Genomic DNA, 27,969 nt, shown 5'->3' with positions numbered 1-27,969 from the left:
TGGCCTAGCAAGCTCACTTACACATCACTATGCAAAATGGTAATAATTTGCTTATTGTAATAAATTTATGAAATATTTCTGTCGGTAAGCGTTCCTGTCAGACGAGCAAAACCGTGTGACTATGCGCCCTGGTGGCCACTACCCTGTACTGAATGCAAAGAAAGCTCCGCCTGCAGGGGGAGGGACACTTAAGTTTGACGTAATTGAAATGATTGCTGAGAGGAATCGTCTTTTATGGTCAATCTAGGCCAATATTTAGATTGATCGAGGTTATCCTTTATTCCACCAGTAGTGTCTAAAACAGCTTTATGGGCGTCATTTCCTGCAATATGTTTTGTTTGACATTTTCTGGTTAGCGGTTGTATGTTTCAGCTGAGGAGAGAGAGGTGGGTGAACATATTTGCATCATGTACATAGAATATATTGTAGCTTGCTAGCCTAGCTAACTAGCTAGCTACTTGGGTAGATAAACAAAAAACGTGGGAGACGTTTAAAAACGTTATTTAAAGTTACCATGAACTGTAAAACCGCTAGGTCGTTGCAAAACATTGAGCGGTGATTGGGCAAAAGGCTTTTCTTTTGCCGGTGCGTGGGGCAGCTGTCGCTATTTCAAAGCAGTGAATGAAACTCTTACACTGACAGCTAACTAGCTAGGTTAGCTAACCAGCATCTTGGAATTAGTTATCTCTGCTTTCTTCTGGTATAGTTGAACTTGACAGGAACTCAGCTAGTTAACTAGCTAGCTAGACAGCTAGATATGCTAACAAGCTTGTGGTAGTAGTAGCAGCTAGCTAGCTAGCATATCGATAGAGTAGCTGTTACTTTAGTTTGTTTCGCTAGCATATGACAGGTCTAGCAACAAGAGTATCAAATGTAGCGTTAGCTAACTAGTTAGCTTGATAACGTTGGATGGCTGTCTTGGTAAGACTGGTTATTGGCTTCGTTTTGAATGAATACTGGTCGGATTAGGTTACAGAAAATTAGCCTGATGATCGTTGTCCGATATAGCGAGGTATTTAGCATAATTCGGTGCATGTGACGGGCCACTTTCTGCGTTATTATTCGGTGTGAGCCACGCTAGCTTTCTGTTTATTCCTCGATGCAAAATAAACAGAAATATCAGTGGTTACTGAGGTTAAAGATTATTCTCCACTCTTTTCCGGACATTATTTTTTGGGAGTTGTTAGTTAGGCTCAACACATACAATGGATTTGATGGACCCATTGCAAAGATACATCACATTTGTATAACTTCCAGGGGTGGATCTGAACCTTAAAGAAAGCTGTCATAGTTAAGTTAGTTAATCAATGAGAGCTCAATATTAAGTTACAGTTATTACCCTGGAACCTAAGAGGACATGGCCAGCCAACAACCTGCTGATCTCACTCTTGCTTGGGAAAAGTATATGGATTGTCGTTCCCAGGGAGCAGATCTTCAGGTAAGAGCTGATGGATAAAATAACCATTTGCTGTTTGATTTTATGATTGAAATGAAGTTTGATGTAGATCCACGATCTACGCTATTGTTATTTTTCACATCGTTTACCACAGATTTACAGTCCTCAGTCAAAACAAGCAACTTGATGATATGTATGTAAGAAACTGCACTGAAGATTGTTTGTTTATGCAGGGCTTATATTTAGAGGTCTATTTACAGACATTAATTAGCCTATATACATACAGTTACTGAAGCAACAGTCATAAGTATTAATATTTTATATAAAATGATTTTAAAGACATGTTGACCAAAGAATGTACACATTTAAAGTACATCTATTATAAATAGGAAACAGCACACACAGTGTGTTCCATTAAAACAATTAATTTTGTAGATAGCCTGCATTCAAATGTCTGTCTGTTTATTGCAGTATGGTTGACTGCACTATGCTAACTACTCAAAATCTCACCAAACACACTAATGTGTAGACATACATTGTCTTCTACACATCTTCTGTAGAATGAGTTGGATTTCCTATAGACTCATAATGCAGACAAGACAACTTTTATTTATGAAGTGCTTTTCATATACTGTGGCAATTCAAAGTGCTTTACATAAAATAGTACATTTCAATCAATTGATCTAAATAAAACACCTTTTAAATAGAGATGTAAATAAACTGGTACTAAAATAAATTAGATATTAAAGTGTTCAGAGATAAATCACTAACATAATGCAAATTAATTAAGAATTAAAAAGAAATACAAATGTAAATTAAAAAAAATCTTAAAAGTGCAGTGCTACTGAAGTGATCTATTGTCAGGGCTCTTCAAATATTCTTAGACACCTGATTCCATTTAAAAACAACATGATAGCCAAATGCTGTTTATAGGCTAGTAATAATACCTTAATGTTGACTTTGTAACATAATGGTAGCTAGTGTAAGGATTTAAGCATAGGGGTTGATGTTCCCTTCTTTTGCTTCTAGTGAACTCTGGCAGCTGCATTTTGAATCAGCTGAAGCCATTTGTTTTTTTTGGGAGTCCCGTTAGGAGACCATTACAGTAATCAGTCCTGCTAGAAATAAATGCATGAATGAGTTTCTATAGGTATGGTATAGTAAGGAAATCTCTGATCTTGTTCATGTTCTTAAGGTGATAAAATGCTTATTTAATAACTAATTTGATAACCGATAATTCTGACATCAGAGTCTACTAATGTGCCGGGGTTGAGCTGTTTAGATGTGAGTGCTTTTGAGTTCAAATGGGCAGCTAGTCTCTGCGTCTCATTTCTGTTCCCAAATATAATAATGTTTTATCTTTATTCAGCTGCCAAAGGGTTTGGCCCATCCAGTTAGTGAGGTACTCAAGGCACTTACAAAGTAAGTAAAAGTTGACCATAGCTGTGTAGAGAGAGGGCCAAGTAAATATGGGTGTGGTCTACATAGCTGTAGTGATAGCTTCAGGTCTTGTAAGATCTGGCCAAGGGGAAGCATAAATGTATAAATTAAATTAAGTGTGGCCCAAGAATCAAACCCTGGAGGGCACCAACATTTACTAACTCCCTCAGAAGCATGCTTTGAAGTGGATCTGAGTCTGGGCCACATATGACCTGGTGGGATCACACAATTAGATCATGTAATTCAAGTTACTGGAAATATGGCTCTGTGGTTTGGTTCATAAAACAAAACAAGTGTCTAGAAAATAATACAAACTCTTCATACCCAAATGGGAGAGCTGATTTTACAGCCATGACTGCTTCTCCAGGTGAAAGTGTTGCCTGTTATTTGAGGCTAGGGTTGTGTAGCTTCCATCTTAATTAGTTCTGCATAATGTATAGTGTGTTAATATGTCAGCTTTTGCAGTTATATTGTGCTGTTGTTTCTGAAGGCTGCAATATGTTAATGATATCTCTAACAAAGTATTTGTGTGTTCTGTAGATGTTTTGATGAATTAATGTAATCCATCAAACATAAATAATTTTGGTCAAAATAATGCTAAATATTTTTTTAACTATTATTCCAAGTGGTTTATTATGTTGTGAGGAATATTTAGATTTGAATATATAGTAGTATACTTGCAATATATAGTACAATGTATAGTATTTTGTTTATTTAATGCATGCTGAGTCTAGGACATTGTACCATCTATTCTAAACAGTCATGTGTTTTCCCACTTGGGCACAGAGGAAGCATTCCTCTGGCCTTTTGCTAGACTTCTCATTCCCTGGTTGTACTAATGGCTCGTTTACGAGACTCTTATTAGCCTTACTTGTCCAGAGCACATCTTTGGGTTGCATGCTCTATGCTCAACACAAACAAGTAGGTCTAAATGCAGTTTCTTTTATTGGATGCACACACAGGCACATCTGCAGTCAGCCAGAAAAGATGACGGAGGTTTGAACCGTGGGTGTTGACCTGTGCTTCTTGGAAAAAAAACAACCCCCCCCCCCCAAAACTTACTGTTCTTTTTGTTTTGTGTGGACCATTAGATATTGACAGAACTAATAAATATAGAATTAGGGGATGTGCTTAGTTGGCTAACCTGTGATTTAACAGATTACTGTACTCGCACATGGTGCCATTTCAGGAATATTTACTTATATTTGAACATTTGGTATATCCATTCCAGGGAATAGCTTAAGTTGCCCAGTCCATTCACTATACTACATAAAATTCCTGTGATTCAGTAGAGCACAATAAAGCATTTAATGAACACGGTTGTAATAAGAACCAAGATATATAATTATGATTCTGTGGCATACTAGTAAATGAAGAGAATCATTTCTCTTCTTTGTGAACTAGCTTTAGTGGCCAGAGTTGTGATTTTGATTAATATGGAATAGACTGCAATTTTTGACTAGCTACATATAAACATTAGACCAATTACTAGTTAAAAGCAACACAGCTGTAAGTTTTATTTTCCTTAATTCGAAAAGCATCTTTCATCTTTCTGGTTTGCATTTCCAAAGTCTGTTATTTTTAACTATTCTGAAGAAAAAATACTTATTTTCGTATCTTAGACTATACAATATAAAAAAGCTCACTGGAATTATTTAAGGAAGGGCCTTACTACTAGAGGTAAAACCTTCTGTTAGCATAAATGTTGATGGCTGTCACACTGGTATGAAATTTAATAATGACAGATGACAAAGAGAAAACTTTTGCACAAGTATTAAAACCACCCATCTGTAACTTGACACAACTACTAGTTAACACAAGAGCCTCATGCTGTGTGTAGTAAGCCATGCTGACTAGCCTATATTAAATTATATTACAGATTTGAATATGGTTGCAAATTTAAAGGGATTTTCTTGATTGACAGTTGCCAACATTTATGGCCAGTTAATCGATTATTCACTGACCCCACAACACGCATAATGATCAAGTAGACTGGTTACATTTTTCAATGGTATGTCTGACATATGAGCAGGACCACAGATTTCACCTGCCAATTCTCATTGTTGTAATAGTAATGTAGCTCACTGTCCAACACTGTCAACACAGCACAACAGTCAGTTGTGATAGCAACATCTCCCATTGCCAGCTGTACTTTTAATTTATCCTTCCTTTCTGTGTAAAGTTATTACAGGCCACTTTTCAGTGTGCCTCTGGATGGGATGTGATATGCTGGCAAAGCAAAGTTAATTGGTCTATGGTACTTAGTGACTTTGTGTATGTAATCATCATATCGTATATTAGTTTTGTGATTTCAATTGCTTGCCTATCATGGCAATTTGTCCTAGCTGGTGCTGAAGTAATGGTTGTTTGTAAACTGCTTCATTGTTCACCTGTCAGTAAGGTCAGATGCTGATGTTTTAAGTGGAACATGAGTTGTTGTATTAAATCTAAGCAGTGTCACAGTGGTTACAATGCATGCTTTTAATTTTTTCATGTGAATTTATCCTACACCATACTCCTCTTCATCTGCTTTATCATTCATCATTGCGCTTTCAGAAACCATGTGAGATTTGTGTTCTGTCATATTAGGCCCACAGACAGTAGGCCTACTCAGTAGAAAGAGTAGGCTTACTCACTTGCAAAAATGTGAGATTAATTAGTTTAGTTTGGACCTCTTGATTGACTCCTACCCATAAATAATTGATTAATAGTTAAAAGCCCTAGCACTAAATGAATATTAAATATTGATTGAACAATGTGGTTATGTAAGTGATTAGTTTTACATGTAAATATTAGTAGACATGATTATTCCTTGCTCAGTGTTAGCCTACAACCACATATAGACTGCACACTCTCTGTTCTGTGCTGCTCCTGAGTTGAAAACTCAATTCCTCTACCACATCCTTATGCTCTGACCTTCAAACTGGAGTCAACGCTATCCTTTCTATAGTTTTACCTAGTACTAACAGAGTCCTTTAAAGGCTTTTCAACACAGAGTTTGTGATCATTTTCAGATTTATAATGCTTATTGCATTTAATTAAAATTTTATAATGGGCCAAAAAGTAAAAGTATTCAGTGTTACATCCTCGTGATTATTGGTTATCATGGTAGCCTACAAACTTTCTACATCAAAGACATACAAGATTAAAAAAGAGGAAGTGGTAGAGCAAGGAGACTAATATTTTACCTTCATAGTTTAGGGTTATGACCGTATGGTAATGGACGAACATATATCAAGTGTCGGAGAACCTCGTAGTGCATGTAGTGATGTTGGGATGGAGAATTTCAGACAAATGGCATGTGTGGAACAGAAATGCAAGTTTTGTGGTGCACAAGAAAATACTGCTTCAGTCTCCTGCTAAGCTACTTTGCTGTGGTTTTCAATCTGCAGAGGAGACTTTTCATCATGTGACCTCACTCATGTATAATAGTGAAAGAGAAAGGTATTCATGAACACAAAATCTAACTGCAACACATCTACTCATTGTTAGTTGAGATGAATGTCCATGTAGTAACAACCTTAGGTATATAAGCTGGTTCTGAGGAGAATCCAAGGGAATTTCTCCTCAAGGGAGTAAGTGAGGTCATTTTTAACACACTAAAATTGCTAAATGAATTAAATAATGAGCTGTTGTAATGATGCTGGACTCTGTTATGTGTTAATAATGAAGTTATCTGTGTTCTGGTTTTCATGTGACTTCATTAAAAAATGAATTGCTCAGTTTGAGGTCAATTTTAACTGCATTTACAGAGTCTAGAAATTCTTTACTTAAAATGTTTAGAAGGTGGTGCAATTTCCTGCTTATACATGAGTAAACCACCATGAGCTATATACTTTTCATGATTTATTCAGAATGGAGCTTTTTTTTAAATTATTATTATTGAGCTCAAAATAGATAATCAGCATAACATTTGTAATCGACACCAGAGCACAAACATGTATTTATTCATTTTTAAACAATATTTATTTGTTTATTATGTAAATAATTTTGCACACAAATTACGTTTTCTTAGTCACTTCACATCTAAAAGAAAAGCTGTTCAACAGGAAGTATCTGCAGCAGAAAAAAGTTATTTTCAATATCTGGCTCTTTTGAAGGTCTTGGAGACTGAGGTGATGATTAATGGCACATTTTTCCACTGGTGGTGTGAATTAGTCTTATGCACTGCTGGAAGCTCTGTTGTACTGAAGAGAGTAAGCAACTTTGTCAAATCATAGAATGGGAATGCAGACAATCTGAGATGGAAGGTTTTGTCTGTGAAATAGTGTAGGCTTTTCAATAGACGAAGTAGTTTGGTTTACATTTGCCAGCATATTGTGAACTTTCTAGTGGATAGCAGCAGCATGTTCATGTTGGTAGTCTGAAGTGCAGTGTCACTTAAAGCTATATTTGAGCACCAGAGCTGTGCTATATCTGGCTGCTGCCCATTTTAACCAGTTTAGATGGGAAAAGCAACATTTGTTTTAGTGCTTTAAAAACTCACTGATATTAATCAGTTAGTTTTAAGTTAACACACATCAGATAACTTAAATTCAACTTGGAACTCAGAAAATTTAGGTTGTCATAGATTTTAAGTCTTTGTTTCAACAAGTTTGCTGAATATTTGGTGGTCCAGGAAGAAAATAGACCTTATGTATTTAAGCAAACACGTAGCAGTTCAAAGTGTTTCTTATCCATGTCAGTAACAACCATGGCAAAAAATATATTAAAGGTAAACATCCTTTTAATAATTGTTGCAGAGTTGAGCACTGAACCTGTCCTGTTAACAAACATTCAAACAAATTTCTGTGGCTGAGATGTCAACCAGTTGGTCTTCATGCTGAACGGAAAGGCACACAAAAACTACTATTGGTCCATCATTAGAAGCACTTTCAGTGCACTGATGCTACAGATGCTTAGGTATGTAGTTTACTTCTTTACATGCTGACTTATGTAGGTATAAATGGGCAAGAGTGTTTAACTACATGTTTTCAGTAGCAAGGTAGTAGTGTCATAAAATTAACTATTTTCAGCAAATGTGGCAGAATACATCAAATGACTTTCCTCCTGCAATCTGCAACACCAAGTCGTGTTTCCCTAAATCATTTGTAACTTTGCATTTGACACTGACTTTATTTACAAAGCTGGATGTATTAAGTAGTATGTCAATGTGTTATTTTGTGTTTAGACAGTAACAAAATAACCAAAGAACTGAATTGAAGCCAAACAATTTCAGGCTAACATGTTACGAGTTGTGATAGTTAGAAGAAAATTTTAGAATACATGATGACGTGAAAGAATGGTTACATATGATTACTACATTGATAAATTGCCCTCTGTGGGCTATAAATGGTTGTCAAACTATGCTCAATCCAGTAGAAACACAGCAAGACTGCTGTGCCTCATAAACTTTCACCATTGTACCATCTCTTCAGGGCAGAGCAGATGCCCAGCTGCAGTCATGTGGATTTGCTGCTCTAATCCAACAGACCTCATCAAGTTAATCTAGGCTTTGAATAGCATGTGAATATTGGAGCCAGGCATGTTCTAACTAAACTGCAAGCTGACAAAGTGGCTGACAGATTGTGCATGCTAATTGAGTAGGTGCAGTAAGTAGCAATGAGAAAACAAAAATAAACATTAGAATTAAATACAATAAAAATATAACCAAAGTTTGTCATTAGTTCTTTGTTTTTATGGAAACAAGGTGCTTCTTGGAGTCAAGTCTGTCATTCTTATCTTGAAAAGAATTTATGGATTTTTCTCAGATTTATTTTTGTTCAACATTTTGCTGTTCTGCTATGAATAAGATCAGGCTTTATGGAGCACAATTGCTTTATGACTTACATAGATATACATGGAGGTTTAACAGTTTGAAATCAGTCAAGTTCTCACCCTTTATTTCTCTTTTGTTTTAACTGTTACAAAAAACATGCCGGCACTCCCTTTGCAGTCTCTGCAGCAGCTAGTCTAGTCGTTGTAATTTAATGTAACTGTTCATTATATTAATATTTCAGTCATCCTTTTGTGGCCCAGCCTGCTAATGTCTTGTCCACCATCAGATTTATGCTTCCCAAGAGGCAACTAAAACTGCTGCGAAAAGAGAATAATTCATGTCAAACAAACAAACAAACAAATAATCCAATGTCATCTACCGTTCTTTCCGCTTTCTTTCATCAGTGTAACCATGAAGAGTCATGTGAGGATAAGTGTTCTCATTAGTGAGGCACTGCCAGGAAACTTGGTGCTTGGAATGCAACCCTAATTTCCAGTGATTACCTGATTATAGATGTGAAAAAAAACCAGGTCAGTCTTACAAGTGTCAAAGCTTGGGGTAATAGTTGCTCCCTGAAATTGGCAAAATCATTCTTACCGTCCATTAAATTTATCCCTCCATTCCCCATCTTCTGTGCTCTTATCAGTGAAATCATTCAGATTGAGTTTTTAACAAGGTGTGAACAGGCAGCAGTACTGCACAGAGGTCTTGTTCTGTAGAAAATCAGCAGAGGAAGGAAATTGAGTCACCTTCTAGACATCAGTACAGTGTTACTTCTACAAGCATACCCTTTTGTATTAGTCACTTATCAAAACATTTCAACCAGAAAACATGTTAACATGTTTCTACCAGTCTAATGTAATGTTCCTAACAAAAAGCTAAAACTAATAGCTATAAATTTGCATGAATTGCAAATTGCAAGTGTAAATGAATAATGTGTCAAACTGCAATGGTTCTATGAACTAATGTTACAGTTTAGCTTGAATTGTAAATGAACTTTAGGATTTATAGATAAACAAGCTTCTGTGTAAATGTATATTCATAACCAACAACTGCTTTTGATAGCTAGTCATGCTTCTATATCCAAATGTGTAATGGCTTAGGCCTAGTTTTTATTTTTTAGTGTGCCAACTAATGTGTGTCATAGTCCTTCTCTGCATAGTCTTTCTGCATTAGAACAATAGATGATTTGCTAACAAATCACATGTAATTGTAATTAGAATTTAAAAAAGTTTGTAATTGACAGTGCTCCTGTAAACTACATTGCACCTTGTAATTGTTGCAATTTTTGTGTACTTGCTTTTTTTTTTTTTTAGGAGTACAGCTGTCCTCATAGTCATGTATATGGTTTCCTGTAGATTTACAACTGCAACTTAAATTTAACCAGATTTACCCAGGCCATCCCTTTAACCTCACAGAACCAATTCAAATCCCTTTTCAAAGCCCCTTCCTCCAAATAAAAAGTATGCATTTCATCAAGGTAAATTATACACAAGGCATTAAACAATGAATGATATTTAAAGTGCTGTCTCTTAAAAACTAATCTATACATTTTCACAAAATTGTTCTTTAAAACTAAAATTACTGCTATTTGCAATTAGAAGTGAGTAAATGAAGATTTGGATATGTATTTATGAAAGGTTTTGAGTGACATAGCTTCCAGAACTTGCTAACTATATTAGCCTTGTAGTTTCAGTGCAAAACTAATAAAGAAAAGAGACACCAAACATGTATAATTGGATAATTGGCAAAATTTGGGAGTAAGTGGAAACTGTATTTTACCCCCCGCCCACCCACCCACGTTAACTTTTTGTCAGTAAAGCACTTAATGAATCAGCATTCATTTGTCTCACAATTTGTCAGTTATTAAAGATTGCGTAGCATGCAGTTGTTGTTTTTTAAACATTTTTAAAATTCAAGCAGTCTGAGGCATTGTGTATATTTGTTATTGTGTTATGTACTCTCTTAATAGAGGTTATTGGCCACTACATCAGTTTATACCATACTACACATTCTTTCTTGTACTATATGAGCTAAGCAAATCTAAATGGATTTACTCTGAAGTCTGTCTTGGTGAGTTTGAATGAAATTAAGTGAGAAAATCCTGTCTATTGGCTCTGTCACAAGTAATTCTACTTAAGAAAAGTTTACTGGACTGACAAGAAGATGAATGAATGGGCTTGCAGGAGTTGTGTTCAAATGCTGGTGCAGCCAGTGTGAGTACCTGCACTTTTTATTCTGTTCCATGATTGTGGGGCTTAAGCAGTTTTGTTCCCCACATGCAGTTCATGCATGGTATTGTGGTAATTTGTTTAAAATAACATTCTGCCTGACTTGGACACATCTAAGGTCTCAAAGAGGAAAATAATTCTATTTATGTCCAAAACTAAGATTACAAACTTTATAAAATGCAATTATTATGCATTACAACTTGAATAAAACAATATAAACTGGTAAAAGTTTTAGAATATTGTAACATTGTAATTCAGAGCTGCTTTCTCTTTTTCTCTCCTAGATCAGTCTGCAGTACCTGGAGAGTTTCCTTAGTTTGTTTCACTGTGTGCAACACCTCAGTGACCCTGCAGCAAAGGATGCCCTCAAATTCTGGTATGACCTTTATCAACTGGCTCCCGATAGCACACCTACAATTACCTGTAATTCTGATACGTGTTTTTTCTAGCATGTATCAGAATATGATGAGAGATTTTGTTTTTAAGAAGCTACAGTAACAAAGTTTGTAGTTCATTTTCCTGAATGATATTTTCTATTAGAGATCCAGAGCCACTTGCTCTCTGCCTCTCTTGTAGTATGGTAGCTTTGTATAATCACATTACTCACTTATTTATACTGATGATAAGCACATTTGTTTCCGTAAACCCATGTGAATCTCAATTTCATACATAGCATTGCTCAATATCAAGACTAAATGCTAAATATCTAAAATTTTGGTTCACAGCTTTAAGATATACATCATGCAGAATGAAAGTATTGAATCTTACTGTCACTTACACTATTTTAGACAGTTGGCCATATTCAAAAGCTAAATAAAAATTCAGCCTGGTTAACGAAATCTTTTAATATTTCTATTTTGAACCCATTTGCTCTCTACTACACACACATTAAGCATGCACATACTGAACCATTTCCTGTAGCATGGAACACTGTAAACAATCCCTCTCCACAGCCTGTCTGTTCACACCCTATTTGCTGACAGTTGTAACCACAGTGCTGCTTCATCAGTTCGTGACAGGCCATATGATCTTGGCTACAGGTTTGCTTTCAGTTGAGTACCAATTATAGATTATCTAGGGTAATGTGTGCTAGACAAAAGCGGGGCATGGGTAAAATGAAACATAAAATCTGTTGTCATCATAAACATGCTTTCAGTTTCCTAAAAAAGTGTTTGCCATGGTTTTTGTGGTTATTTCTGTTGAACTTTGGGGCTTTTCCTACGCAAACTAATTGGCAGTGTGTTAGATCATGACGTCTAGAACTCTAGTTTAATTATTAATAAGAAATGAAACTTTTAGATCAGTAATTGAGTGTCGACATCATAGTTTCCCCCTCCTTGCAATGTGGTTGCCATGGCACCCACACTTTCTGTCCTTTTGTTTTAGTTCCTGTCTCCAGTATCATATGTTCCCCACTTCTGTGGTAATTCCTTCTCCTCACTTGTTTCTTGTTACCCATGATTAGTCTGTTTATATTTTAATAGTTTGTTTCAGTTCATCGGTGCATTATGTTCTTGTGTACTGTCTCATATTTATTAGTAGTTAGTCTTTTAGTTTTTACTTTTCAATTAATTTCAGTACTAATTTATTTGTTTAGTGCTTTTTACAATACGTGTTGTCTTAACAGAAATCATCTATATAGAAAATCCAGGTCCAGGCTTTTAATGAGCAGGCCAAAGCAATAGTGGTGAGGGAAAACAATCTGAGAGAAAGAGGAAGAAATGTTGAGAGGAACCAAGACTTGGGAGGGGAAGCCATTCTCCTCTGGTTGACACCGGATTCACCTAGAAAGCTTTTTTAGTCAGCTAACTGTAGTCACAATTTCACAAGTGCACAATTCTCTGAACTCTTGCTCTTGAGGCACTTTATTCCCAATTGGAGGTGTCTGTTGCATCAGGAACAAATAATTGGGCAGTTAATGCTTCCTACAAAATGTGTTTTTCATATATCCTATGATACTGTATGAGCAGTACATAGAGGAGAGCTATTGCTATACAGTTTAACATGTACACGAAAATACATTTTGTCTTTGCACTGCAGTGGTATGTGTAGGATACTCATAAATTTGTTTAGTGAATGCTATTTTTCATTATTTCTGTCTTATTATTTTTGCCTTATTTTACCTTGTTTCAGCTATCTAATGTCTCTTAAATCAACCTTGATTTTTATCTATTAGTCAGTCTCAGCTTCACTTTGTTCAGGAGCAAAGCAAGAATACATCTTTTTTTTATTTTAAGAATACATCATATATATTATAAAAGTGGACTTGTTAATATAATAAAATATGATTGACCAATTGATGGACCAACTCTTATCTATATTAAAAAGTGAGACTTTCCTAGTTTTTATTTTTATTTTGTTTATTTTTGTTAACATTTATTTTAATGAGGCAAGTCATTAAGAAGAATTGATGACCGGGCAAGCAGCAAGGACTACTTGAGAGGAAGGACACACAAAAGGGCTGAAAAATAAACAAATGAAAATGCACAGCTGTTACAAGCTAGTAGCTATTAAAGACATGGGTAAATGCATCACTTAAAAATATCCTTATAATAATAATAATAATAATAATAATAATAATAATAATAATAATCATAATAATTATTATTATTCTAATGCTTAGAAATAGAATAAGTAAAATACAATTTTAGTGTTTTGGGGGATGTGTTCCACTTGTTTGTTGTAGGAGATGAAAATGATCCGGTACCAACAGAAGTGTTTGTTTTTGGGACTTTCAGTTGAATGTGAAGCGATGACCTGCTTTTGTAAGTAGGGTGAAGACTGACCCAGGACTTTTGTAAGTTAATGTAAGCCAGTGTATATTGCACTGAGTAAGTAAAGAAGGCCAGCTGACACTTACATTTATAGAATTTAGCAGGTACACTTTGTTCAGAGTGACCTATAGAAGCGCTTTGTATTCTTTGTCAAAAAATATCCTTATGCTAGCATAGATACGTTAGGGTCAAGAACATTATTAGGCTAAAACCCTGTCAAACATGACAAAGTAGACAGCAAAAGGTGTTCTTTTTTTAGTACATATTTAAGTGTTCAATGACCGAGTGAAAAGGAGTCTTTAGTCTTTGTTTGAAGACATCCAGTGTCTCAGCTGTACGGACAGACTTCAGAAACTTTTCACCACCTGGGAGCCAGGCAAGAGAAGAGGCTTAATGCCTGTCTTCTTTGTATTTTAAAGGGATGATGGTTCAAATTCAGATATGTGAGGCTTGAAGGAAGTGTGTTGGAGAACAGCGTTTGGTTGGCACTTTTCGGTATGTGTGAGCTGGTCCACATTTACCTTTCTAGACGAGCATCAGTGTTTCAAATCTGAGGTGAGTCAGTGTAGGGAACACAGCAAGGGGCTGACTTAGTAAGATTAAATAGAACAATGACATGTTCTATAGAGGCATTTAAAATATTAATGAAGATTCTTTTGCTTTAACTAACCTTTTACATACAAAATGAAGCAGTGGTCACTGACATTACAAAATACACCAAAGTACTGCATATGTGGAGAATCTGAAGATCCCATCAATCAGGGTTATATTTAGTAGTTTGGTCTGGCTCCCTGTCAGGTCAGGCCCCATCCTCATGGCCATGAAAGCCATTGATGCCTGCTATCTTTAAACTGTTCAATCTGAGAATCACATTTTATATTAATATGGGTAGACAGAACAGATTTTCATTCTTTCATGTAGAGTGGAACCTGTGGATACAAGTTTCGTCATATGGTACCATTTCCAGTGCAAGCCCCATCACTGCCAAGTTGCCACTGTTGGACCCTTGATCATGGCCCTTAACACTCAATTGCTCAAGTTGTATTAAGTAATAATTGTAAGTCATTTTAGAGAAAGGTGTCAGCTAAATGCCATAAATGTCAGTGTAATCATGCTTATTTGTGCTTTAACCTGACATGTGATGACGTTTTGTGGATGCTCATTTTGTGTGTGTGTGTGTGTTTTATAATGTATGGTCAGAGTAAGACAATACATATATAATTATACTGATGGCTTAATTTCTACAAATTCTAAATTCAGTTTACATGCTAGTATTTTTTTACTTACAGATGACAGTAATTAACGAGGTGGTAGTATGTCCCTGTTACTTGAGGAAAATCAAAAAGATCTGTCTACACAGTGGCCATCCAGCACACGGCCTGCTCACTATACTGCCATCTGGCAGGAGGATCCATAGTATACAGAGCAGAACAAACCGGCTGATGAACAGATTCCACCCTCAGGTTATCAAGTTTGTAAACAAACTGAAGTGACACACCCCATATCAGTTCACTGTAGCACCTTATTAGTACAACTAGTACCACTATGTTGCAACACATCACTATCTTAAACATTTCCATCCATTCCAAAGTCATTATTAATGTACAGTATACAGTTTTCTCTAAGATTATCCTGGTCTAATATATTTGAATAGCAGAAAGTTCTTCCATTAGGACTTTCCTTCAGTACTTTGTATATACTTAGTATATTCTGTTTATTTGCTGTATTTATATTTTGTGTATATTGTATTTGTGTATATTATATATTGTTGTCTACTGTTATTAGTTGTGTCCTAAATCTAACTTGCTGCTATATACTTGCTACCCTTGCCTCACTACATGCATTTCAAAGCATAAATGTCATGTATGTTTATGCAATTGACAAATAAACTTGACTAGTAATTTCAACATAAGTATTACGCCTGTGCCACAAACTGTATCTGTGCAAAATAAATGTTGAGCAGATATACCAGTAGCTGTAGTGATACACATATCTCCCATGATGGTATTATTCAGTGGTGGTCCTTGCTGCAACACGTGCATTGTGAAAGACCTATTATATCTCTGCTCACTGGGCCATGTTCTGCCTTCCTTTCCTCAGTGCTTAGGATTTTGGCAGAAAGGTATTTCATGTTTGCTGAATTGGTAAGCAAAAATGGTCCTTTGCTTAATGGTGCATGTTTTAAAGTTTCTTCTACTTGTGAGTGAGAACCTACACTTCTGATTCCTGCTGCTTTTAGCCTGGAACTCCTGAAGTTCAACACTAGCTCAGCTTTGTTGTTATTGAGCTGCAACTGTTTCCATTTCCCACAATGGCTGTATCATCTGAGAAGCTTCTGCAGATTACATAATTAGGTGATGTCTGAGGTGTACTAGTTGAACAGAATCCAGTGTGTTCATTATTTGTAATGTCCAAGCCACTGGCTTAAAGTCATTTAAGACTCAAGATTGCTCGGTGACTTGAAATATAATTTTTTCTGCAAAACTGTGACATTTTTTCCAGCCATCTGCATGTATGCTATATGCATTTTATTAAAAATGTGTCCAAATATAGGTTAATATTTATTTACTTTTTTTTTAGGGAGAAAAAAAATTGAACACACCTTTCAAAAATTTTGTATCCTGATTATGTAAGAGATTATTTGGTTGCTGTGGTGGTGTTGGTGGGTTTTTTTTGTTTTTTTTTGACTCACTCTTTTGACAACATAATTTTGCTGTAGTAGCAGACATTGAGTATGTGTAGCATTTTTATTTCCATCCTCAGTAGAGTTACTGCAAAGGCTGCTGCAAGCCACCGTGACTTGAGTCAGACATGGTGTCATGTGACATCACATGCTTTCATGTGACATCACATGCTTTCATGTGATGGACTGATCAACTCAGAATCTGAAAACCATCCCTTTGAAGTAGAACAGAAAATTAAGTTGTTAGGCATGGACAAACCTTGTAGTGTCTTATAGTAACTTGCAATTATACTACCTACTTGGAAAATGTAGTGAAACTGTCACAAAGAATATGCAATGTTTAAAGGATGATTTTGGTTTTTGATTTGTGTATAGCCTATATGAAATGTCTGTTACATACTTGAGACAGTGTAAAGGTAGGATAGAATAACAGGTTGATGTTAGTGTCAAATGACTGGTCAAGGACAGGGTCCTGGGTTCTCTTTGAATGAAATCCTGTTTCTCACCACTTTAGTTGTTACATTTGCTCATGTAGAATTTATGTGATGTGACTTTCATTGCCTGCAGTTACAAACTGGGTCAGACCAGTTAGAGGAAATCAGATCAGGAAGCAGTTTGCTGGAATTTCTGAATGTTTTAGACACTTCTTTTAACTAAGCTAAATTGCCTAACTGTATTTCATGATTCAGTGATTTCTTGGGGTGTCCTATAATTGTAGCTAAAAATCTATGCACTTTTGCCAGCGTCTCTCATAAATGGTAACCTGAACCTAAATTAGCACAAGAGATGCAGATCTTATTTTTTCTGTGTCTATCTGTCTGTCTGTCCCTCTGATCTCTCTCTCCTTAGCTCAGACATGAGTGGTGCCAGTAACACGCTAGCGAGGGAGTTCCTGACAGATGTCCATCAGCTGTGTAGTGCAGTGGCCCAGCAGGTGGAGGTCCAAAGGGAGGAGGAAGAAGAGGAAAGTAACATGGTTGCCCTGGGAGAATACCTGGTCCGAGGCCGTGGTTTCCTGCTGTTAAGCACCCTGGACACCCTTATTGACCAGGTCAGGGAACGCACAGGAAGGATTATGTAGCTAATTGTGTAGCTATGTTAAAAAGCCATTGATGTAGACTGTTTTGTTTCTGGTATAGCAGTATTCAAGTACAATGGTACCTTTGACTCTAATCTATTGTACTAGCTAGGGTACATTCTATGAGTAGATGAAAAAGCAGTATTGTAAGTTGTTCTGGATCAGAGCATCTGCTAATGAAAATGTAAATATAAATGTTTCAAAAGATTTTTTATATCAGTGAAACACTTATTGCTCAATTACAGGATGCAGGATTACAAATGACAAATGCAGGATTGCTTAGAATGTCATTAGCTGATTATTTAAAATGTTTTGAAAGTGTCAGACTTTGTCAATCTTTCTTAGTTTCTTTATTTCCAATTTCTTTATTTCCAATTATTTAGAAAACATTTTATTTTGTTTAAGTTGTTTCCTCCACTGTTTAGTGCTATAGCTACATTATGCAAATTACATACTTTGATTTCAAGATAAAATCAACTAAAAAAAAAAAAAAAAGACAACAAAAAGAATTACCTGTTAATGTCATAATCCGATATTCCTTCAGCCTGCAAATACTGCAAATAACTACAATTCCTTACTGTGGTGTTAAGAACATCTCTTACACTACAACCAGTTTTATTAATTCTTCCTCTCACTAGCAGTTGTTAATTTGAAACTATATCCTTCAGAGTAATCCACATACAAAAACACACATTATCTGTTCACAAACATTCTCTCATATAAGTGTTAAAAGGCGAACATCTTTAGAATGGTTCAGACCTCATCCTCTTTATTAACATAGACACTGATATATTGGAATACTATAGAATTAACAGTAACAAATTGTGAATGCAACATATATCAGAGAGTAATTTATATACTCCATTTTCAGTTCAGAGAGAGCTGTGTGCACCATAAATCTGCATGAAAGTCTTTATTGCTGAAACTCTTTAGTGCTGAAATGACTACACTTTAAAACTTGTCCAGTGTGTTCAGTGACAATCTCTCTCAAATTATTGCAATCGTTTGGTTGCCTACCATAAGGTAATGCTAAACAGTCATGCTTCTTTGAGGCTAAAATAATTTTTTAGTTATAATTATTTTTACATTAGTAGTTCAGTGCCAGCAAGCCTTTTAGTGATTTAAATCAGAAATGAATTATTTGGCATAAAATCATTGACATTCAGTTTTTATAGACTTAAGCTACTGCCATTACTTTCACTCTCACATTTCACTCTCTTTGACTTATTTCTTTCTAGCTGTGCTTCAGCTCAAGATTGCCTTTAAAATGTGTGATAGGCCTGAGTGTTTTCTTGGCCACTAAAATGTGTGGCAGTGTGGAAAATAAGCCAGGCTATCACTGGTGATATTCGTAATCTTCTATGCACTCTATCTATATGTTTATACAGATGATTAAAATTACAATTACATTCTACTGTATTCTCTAGAAAGCTTGTTATCTTCTTTGTCTTTAGGACCAGTTGCATTATGATTGTACAAGGATATGTATGGAAATGTATTTAAAACTACATTTTTCAGAGCTTTATGTCTGTTCATAGTCTTGTTTATCCCAACTCTTGTCCTTAATCTTTCACTTGTGGCCTGCTTCAAATGTTTTTCCTCTCTTCCCCTTTTCTGCTACAATGCTAAATCACACTCCATGTATTGGCTTAATAATTGAATAAGGTGAGGTGAGGCCATAGTGTTGGGTACACCTGAGCATGCTCAGCATAATTTGTTAGTGGAAGCATTATGGTTAACACAGCTTGATGATTTACCTGGGTCACATGGAACTGAGACAGCAAGCTCCCTGTATTTACTTTTAATTCACATGTGCTAGTTCACTTTCTCTTCTCACTGTGAAGAATGTTCTCCTCAGCAAGCTCAGGGTGGAGCTAGTATTTAGGGACACACTTTCACTCCCACCGTATTGCCTTTGAAGGCTTGCCTCTAAATAGTCAGTAAGTAGTTTGGCTTTGGGTGTTTCTTATTTCTAGTAGCCATTTATCTACTCATCTATAATTGCTTATCTTTTAAAGCACATTGTTATGCCTAGAGAAACGGATGATAGGCAGGAAAAAGCACAGTGAAACAGAAGGTCTTGCATTTGTGAGAAATTACTCTGATCAGTATTCTTTTTCTTTGTATTCATGCTGAGGGCATTTCCTTGACCTGGAAGTGGAAATGCAGGGAGAACATTCTTAAATCTGAGCTTAGTTTCTCACATTTTATCTGTAGGAGCTGAGCTGCCGGGAAGAGCTGCTCACACTCTTGTTATCGCTGCTGCCACTAGTCTGGAAGATTCCTGTTCAGCAAGAAAATGCCCCAGGTCAGTGTCGATCCAATGACAGATCATCTAATATAAAAAAATATATAATAATAATAAAATGTTTTTATATATATATATATATATATATATATATATATATATATATATATATATATATATATATATAGCACATGGTGAACAGACTAGTCAAAATTTACTTTCTTGTAAGCTAGTTAAATCAGTCTAAAATTTTAAATTCTGTTGGCTGTTCATTTGATCTGCTTGTGTGACACAATTTAATTTTTTTTTTTATGTGCACAGAATGGGTAAAAAAAAAAGAAAGTAACTAGTAAAAAACAAAACAACGTTTTCTCTGTTGGTGACAGCATCCACTGTTTTTTAAGATGAAGGTCAGAATCTTCATTTACATATGAAGCTGCAACAGATATTTTGAGCTACCAGAAGCAAGTTAGATTCAGGCAAGCATATTACATTTGCTGGTGCAAAATTGACAAGAACATGACTCCTGGTTTTCTCAAATTAATTGAGTGAACATGCACTTTGCTAAGCAGTACACAGCTAATCCGCATTGTTCAGGGGAATAGAAGAAGAGAAGGTTGTAGTTGCTGAAATATATTAAATGAGATCTTTATCTATCATGAAGGCCCTGCTATGGAATGCTTCTTTGAATGTAAATGCACCAAAAAGAAAATGTGTCTGATAGAAGTCATTAAGTCAGAGAAAAGACAAATGCCAGTGCTGCTTACATACACTGTTACTTTCCTGCTACAACACTAATATTTTTTTCTTGGATGTGGTTTTCACTTGGTCTTCATTCACTAATGATGTCTTTAGAATTCAGTATTATTTTGCAATTATAGTTCACGTGGAAACGTGAGATCGCCTGTACCTTTCAGTGCATCTGAAGGCACTATTCTTAGGAGCACTCCATGAATAGTTTAGTAACCATCTGTATGCCAATCCCATGTAATCAAGAGATGGCTCAAATTGTATACAATGGGTTTGCCAGCATTAGAAGACGTTGTTTCTGTTGATTTATGGTATGTAGTGCCAGTGTGCTAATCTTTCGTAACATGCACCTCCTAAATTGCTCCCTTATTAGTTCCCATATGTGTGCAGCATTTTTTTCAAGGACCTATGAGCTACCTCTTCATAGTCAGATTACACTATATGAATCAGATTGAGATCCCTTATGTGATGTTGCTATTTGCATCACAGGAAGCATTTATTACCGAGTCATTCATAAGAAATATAAAAATAGTAACTAGATTTCATCAATAATGAATATCTCTTTTGATCTTGTTAGATTTCAACCTGCCTTCACTCCTGGAAGAGTACCTAAAGCAGGAGGAAAAGGCTATTACTTTGAAGTCAGGGAAGGAGAAAATTGGTGCAGATGCACAGAACTCTGGGAAGCGCTCATCTGGGAGTTGGAAGTCACGTCGTACACGTAGGACTGCTCAGAGATATTCAGTGAGGGATGCTTGCAAATCCCAGCTCTCTACTTCTGATTCTGAAGTAAATTCAGATGAAAAAGGAGCAAGCCCAGGGACCAAACATCGCAGGTCCCATGGTTTATCTGTGCGTGTTAGTAGCCAGCCTCAGGGGTCAGTCATTTCACAGCAACAGTCATTGCAGTGTCCAATTGTGGACACTATGGGCAGTTTCGAAAGATCCCAGCCTCATGTGAGGATATTTGGAAACCTACCATCTGATGCTGACACACTAAGTGACCCCACAGCCCTTTCCATTTTGAACCGTATGGAAAATTCGCCTTTTGACCTCTGTCATGTTCTACTCTCTCTTTTGGAGAAGGTCTGCAAATTTGACTTGACCATCAATCAAAACCCAGGCCTGGCATTTAGTGTTGTTCCCACACTTACTGAAATTCTTACAGAGTTTGGGGAGTGCTGTGGACCAGGAGGGGGCAATGGTGGAGGAGGGATTGATGAACTGGCTGGAGGCTGGACTGAGGAGCCAGTTGCTCTTGTTCAGAGGATGCTGTTACGCACCATCTTGCACTTGATGTCTGTAGATGTTGGTCAGAGTGAGGCCCTACCTGATAATCTGCGGCGAAACCTAACTGGCCTTCTCAGAGCTACCCTGAAGATCCGTATTTGCCTTGAGAGACAAGCTGACCCTTTTGCCCCTCGGAGCAAAAAGACTCTGCAAGAGGTACAAGAGGACTTTTCCTTCTCTAGGTACCATCACCGGGCCCTGCTGCTGCCTGAGCTCCTTGAGGGAGTCCTTCAGCTTTTACTTGGCTGTTTGCATGCCTCTGCCTCCAATCCTTTTTTCTTCAGTCAGGCTCTTGAGCTCGTTCATGAGTTTGTTCAGCACCATGGCCTTGAGCTATTTGAGTCAACTTCTCTTCATCTTGAAGCCCTAGTCAGTACTCAGGACTCTGAGATTGGTGGGGAAGCCTCAGATCATTTGCGTGGTCTCATTGCTGGTGTGCTTAAGATAATCAGTGCAGTGAAGAAGGCTAAGTCAGAGCAACTGCACCAGTCTGTGTGTGCAAGGCGTCGACACAGACACTGCGACTACTCTCACTTTTTGCACCATCATCGTGACCTCTCAGGATTGCCTGTTTCCTCCTTCAAGCAGAGAAATCAACGCAATCCTTTTGAGGAGGACACTGATAGCAATGATGGGGAAGTGTGCTATCCTGAGCGTTGTTGTGTTCTGGCGGCTTGTGCTCACCAGTGTCTGCACCTTCTCCAGCGTTTGTCACCCACTGGGCCTGCAGTGCTGCAGGTGCTGGTGGGTGTGCAGACTGTTGGTATTTGTTGCTGCATGGACCCACATTCAGTGGTGAGTCCGCTGCTTCAAGCATTCAAATCCCCAGACCTGCACAGCTATCAGTCCCACGTACTGAATGTGCTGAGCAAGCTTGTGCTAGAGCAGCTTGGGGGAGGACAATCTTTAGAGAAGGCCAAGCATACCTCATGCAGCATCTGCACCTTGGACAGCAGCCAGATACCTGGCATTGAAGAGACTTTGCAGGGCTGTGGGCCAGGAAAAGAAGGAACATTCTCTACTTTACTCTGTCCCTCCTACCATTCACAAGGCATCCTGCCATGTACAGGATCTGAAGACATGCTCTGGAAATGGGATGCTTTAAAGGCTTACCAGAATATAGTGTTTGGTGAGGACTGGCGTTTGAGTCAACAGATTGCCAGCCATGTATGCCAATTGACCTTGAGGGGCAATGCAATAGTACAGTGGCAGCTGTACACTCACATTTTTAATCCTGTGCTTCAGAGGGGTGTGGAGCTAGCCCACCATGCCCAGCAACTAGGTGTGTCTCATACATGTACCCAGGTATGCAGCTACCACATCCAGTGCTTCCCTGTGGAAGTGCTGCTTGTTTACCTCCAGACACTTCCTGCCTTACTCAGGTCAAGGTAAGAGTTTCTCTTTTTGTTTACATTTATTGATATGTTTACATAATGCATTATTTTTTGGAGGATATAGATTAAAATTATTATCAGAGAACTGGGGGGGGGGGGAATCTATAATGTAATGTCTTATTAATTGCAAAGTAAACTATGGATAATGAGTTATATGTTATCAAAAAAACATTCCATAATCAGTATTTTGGTAATGAAGTACTAAAGTGACATAATAAGACATTTAAAAAAAAGTAATATAGTATTAAAGATCAGTTTTATATCAATGCTTTATTCTCTGAAATTTAGGTTTATTTTGGGGGGAGGGGGGGGGGAACCTATCAAAGCAAAGTAGTCTTCAGATTGGGTCATCAGATGCCCAATTGTTAAAGATTACAAGCATTTAAATGTCATTGACTGGCATCTATCATAATGCTTATTTGAATGAATAGTTGTTGTAATTTCTGTCTTGCATTTCAGCAATGACCATTGCTTTGCCATTGTCTTGAGCTAAGAGTATTTTGGACCGATTTTGTACTATTTAACAACAGACAACTAAGAGTCACTAAGAGTCTGAATAAGAGCATCCATCTAAGTCTGGATAAGAGCATCTTCTAAATGATGTAAATGTATTAGACAAACAACATTCTTCTGCTATTGGGGGAAATGGAACTAAATGGTAATAGTTTTAGTAATAATTATAAATAATAACTTTATATATAATAATGAAAGGAAGCAAAAATAATATGTAATCGGCACAAAACAGTGAACAAAGGAGTCAAAAAATGCAAGTGGAGCCCTGCTTTCTGGTTTAAAATTCAGGTCATTTATTTATACGTAGGTTGTATTGTGTTTTTCTTCCTTTCAGGTAGAAGCATAGCTAATATGTCTATGCAGTTAATTACCCTCTATTGGGTGTTCCCAATCTCTTCAGCTCTTAAGGACCGGGCTGAAGCTGGAACATAAAAGCCTGAACTGTACAAAGGTTCTTGACCTTTGTACAGTTCAGGCTTTTATGTTCCAGCTTCAGCCCGGTCCTTAAGAGCTGAAGAGATTTTCATTACCAGGCTAAGGAGAATTGGAAACTAAGAAAAATTGAACAGAACAAAAACAAGGTCTGGACAGGGGTTATTGATAACTGCTGCGGATTCCCGAAGTTATAGGCCTTTAGCCTATGCAATGCCTATGCTTTTCATATTTAGTTTACTATAAGCTTGGCTGTCTAAGACAATATTCGAACTTAACTACTTACTTTGAATTGAAGTGTTGTATAATATAGAATAACTACTTCTTGATGTTATAAAACCAGACACAAATGGCATTTTGGAATTAGCATGATTATGAATGACAAGTTGAATCACATGTGTTTTGATATAGGAAATCACTAAACTGTTGGACTCTAGTCCTTGGGACCAACTCTGGTTGGTCAAAATTAGTGTTGAGTGGTCAAGTGACATTAGGCCTATTCTGTTTTTAACAGTGTTGTAATTTTCCTTGGTGTTGAAAGTACTTTCCTGTGGTACTGAAAGTAAAACTTTGTTTCACATCCTTTTATCATTTTAAACAAGAAGGTAAAAAAGACAGCCTGACATCAGGTTAACAAAGCCAGTTCTACTATTAAAACCTATCAGTGGTTGGTCTGTGAGGAACATTTCTGGGAAGCCTGACACTAATCACTGAGTACTAATTAACTATATTTTTGTTACCTAACCAATAGGACAGCAATGCTGCTTAGGCCAAATAACAACTGTCCCATCCCAAAACCTCAAAAGCACAGCCAATAACAGAAAATGACACAGTTAATTTTTCAGCTCCATGTTCTCAGCCATAATAGTGTATGCTTGCATGAAGCCAACTCACAATGAAACCAACACACAAAGCACATTGGTTCACAAGATGACTCTATGTAACTGAATATGATGTGGTTATCAACACACATCAGAAGAGGGGCATATTTTTTATTTTGCTTCGCTCTGGGCTTTTTAAAGGCTTTTTTATGAGACACAAATGGCATTTGGGAATTTACATGATTCTGATTGCTTAGTTTACCTACAAGAGGAGGCTGTAGGCTCTCATATTTCTCTGCCATTCCGTTTGAGTTACTATAGTTGCTTGTTGATCTGAATTTAGTCCGCTGGAAACAAATTGTGAAATAAGCAGTTTTCTATAAATTTATATATAATGTTATATAAAATGTATAGACTGATTCAGAAATGTTGCATGTTGTGATTGCATTAAATTTATTTACATAAAAAAATTGAGGAGACAGCCTTCCTTGCCTACTCTGATGAACTGTAACTTATTTTTTCCTGTTAATTCATGGCATTGCTGTTATCAGCACTGATGTTCATAACCATTTTGGTTATCCACAAACCAAGCAATTCTCAGATTGTGAGAATTATTTTTAATTCTAGATTTTTACATGTTTTCTGGTTATGCAAATATTCTAAAGACTAACTTATGCTTGCTTTACAATCGGATTTTTCATATGCATCTTTAATAAACAAGGGCCACTTTGTTTATTATGTATCTTCCAGTCCTCATTCCAGTTTCATTTATTAGATCTCAATCTATTTTTCATGCCATGTTATAGCATTTGGATGCCCAATTCTGGTCCTGGAGGACCAGGAGTGCCTAACCCTGGTACAATGGGCCAAATGTGTTTTTTAATAGGGAACTTGTCAAACTGCAATCAGACCCTCTCGTATCAGAGTTGGGCACCCACATTGCAGCTCATAGTTTTGGTTGTTTTGTTTGGTAGGTTGTTAGTTTTTGATTTTAGAATGATTACAGAAAAGGGGTGATTTTATACAGTTTAATATAGTTTGTATATAGTTGCACCTTCATTTAGAAAGTTTCTTCTCTCTTACATGTCTAATAAAATATGTTGAAGCCAAAATATGCTGTATTATGCTAAAGTTACATTGCTAAAATTTAAGTTTAGTAATGTAACTAGGTGATGACATATAACTAAAACTAGCATGGTTCTCATTTTTTTGTAGCTCGGTTTTTGTGAGATTAATTTTGCTGATTGTCCATTACTCTTTTTGGTTTCCATCTGTTCTACCCCAGCACAGTGGTGCGGGACCTGTTCTTAAGCTGTAATGGGCTGAGCCAGGTCACTGAACTGATCTATCTGGACTGCACTCGGTTTTGGGCACTGAAAGTGTTTGAGACGCTGATTTTATGTGGCTGGGACCAGCAGACGGACGATGGCTTGCTAGGGCTGGGGAAAGCTGAAGACCATGAGAGAAGGGATACCCTTGGGATTGCAAAGGATCTAGGAGCTCGTGGTGATGGTTCACACACCCTCAGCAAGTTCTATGAGGGCCTAAAAGAGGCATGTCCACATTGGAGGTGCCAAAGCAGCACGAGTACTGCAATGGGATGGAACCACGGAGAAGTGACCTTAAACACCATTAACCTTTTCTTGTGTGTGGCCTTCTTGAGTGTGAGCAAGGAAGCTGACTCTGATAGGGACTCTGCTAATTATTCTGAGGATACCTCAGGCTATGACAGTACAGCCAGTGAGCCCCTGGGTGGACATTTACCTTGCATCTCACCAGACAGTGTGGCACTGCCCTCCAAAGAGCAGGTGAGGCAAGCAGCGGATGTGTGGTCTGTATGTCGCTGGATCTACCTGGCCAGTCCAGTGTTTCAGAGGCAATTCTTCAGGCTGGGAGGCCTGGATGTGTGCTGTCGCCTCATGACTATGGTCATACAGAAATTTACGGCTAAGACCAAAGATAATAAAGCTAAGAAAAAAAGGGAGGGTAAGGGCAAAGCAAGTTCATCTTGCTCAGACTCGCCAACCCAGACACCGGTGCACACTGAGGTGGTGTCCACAGTAATGGGGTTACATGAGGCAGGGGTTACACATCTAGACCTCAGCAGATCTTTCAGTCTTGGTCAGGTGGAAAGCAAGAGCAAGGACTCAGCACACAAGCTGGAAGAAGAGTGGCCTTTGCAAAGTATCCGGTTGCTGGAATCTCTTCTGGCTATTTGTCTTCACAGTGCCAACTTGGTACTTCAGAAACTTGAACCAGATCCTTCATTTCAGGTATTTAATTTATAGCATATTAATTGATAGATATGAGGAGTACAAAAGCAAGAACCTACACACATTCATTCACATAGTATTCAGCTGTTATCGGAATTCAAGTCTTATTACTGTCTGTTGTCTAATTGGATCCTGCCTTAGACCAGCTTGGATTATACGTTATATATTCTCTCTCTCTCTCTCTGCATCTCCCTCTACAGCTTCAGTCTGTGGAGGACACTTTGGGTCAGGTGAAGGATCAGCTGACCCGCTCTGGTGTGGTGAACTCTGACCTGGCTGTTCCCCTGTTTGACTCGCTGTTGTGTGTGGCACTAGCTCAGGTGTGTGTCACTCCAGTTCCCAATGAAGAAAAACCTGAAAAGGTGAGTTAGCTTTGTTAATACTATTTTTCCTTAATATGAACAAAATATTTCTGTCAGGTTTTTGTCAGTAATGGGCATTAGCCTTTACATTTGAAATAGTACCTGTTTTGTGCTCTTCTGTTGAACAGAAGAAGAATATTTTATCAATGTGTACTGAAAAGTGACTTGAAATTGTTGCATTACACCACTGTCACCAATTCTTAGATTATGTAAACTGAAAGATGTAGTTTATATAGCGACTGGAGACTAGAAATTAGTTTTTTTTTTTAAAATGCAGTTTGTCCTCTGCTATAACACCGAATCTTGTTAACCCCAAGAAAACGGTTTAAGCGAATAAACTGTTATAAGCAACTAAAAATACAGCATTCTTGTTAATCATATCATATCTCTTTTGCTTGTGATTTACTTATTGCTTGCAATTAGTTTTCTAAACATAAAATCATGTACATTGAGCATGTTAAGTGGACTCTGTTTCATCAAAACAAACACTTGATTGACTCAAATAACTTATAACCAAACTAACACT

General features: G+C 37.1%; 1 protein-coding gene across 7 annotated transcripts in view; it reads left to right on the top strand.

The window, feature by feature from the left end:
• The first annotated feature begins 205 nt into the window (after positions 1-205).
• The window catches only part of lyst (lysosomal trafficking regulator), an 83,350-nt gene continuing 55,586 nt past the window's right edge, over positions 206-27,969 (top strand). For 3 of the 7 annotated variants that reach the window (XM_027010593.3, XM_035531779.2, XM_035531778.2), the window contains exons 1-7: positions 207-1,438; positions 11,110-11,201; positions 17,132-17,333; positions 19,578-19,668; positions 20,936-23,036; positions 26,094-27,081; positions 27,282-27,443. In XM_027010593.3, coding sequence (XP_026866394.3) covers positions 1,358-1,438; positions 11,110-11,201; positions 17,132-17,333; positions 19,578-19,668; positions 20,936-23,036; positions 26,094-27,081; positions 27,282-27,443 — 3,717 coding nt within the window. In that variant the 5' untranslated portion in view covers positions 207-1,357. Of the gene's footprint in view, positions 1,439-2,765; positions 2,819-8,998; positions 10,811-11,109; positions 11,202-17,131; positions 17,334-19,577; positions 19,669-20,935; positions 23,037-26,093; positions 27,082-27,281; positions 27,444-27,969 lie in introns of all 7 variants that reach the window. The other 4 variants (XM_035531776.2, XM_081725122.1, XM_081725123.1 and 1 more) reach the window with 4 other exon arrangements.

Source organism: Electrophorus electricus, chromosome 12 (assembly GCF_041902795.1).
Source record: "Electrophorus electricus isolate QZ-2024a chromosome 12, ASM4190279v1, whole genome shotgun sequence".
Lineage (NCBI taxonomy): Eukaryota > Metazoa > Chordata > Actinopteri > Gymnotiformes > Gymnotidae > Electrophorus > Electrophorus electricus.
The sequence above is the reverse complement of the archived record's forward strand: the minus strand, read 5'-3'. Positions and strand labels throughout refer to the sequence as shown.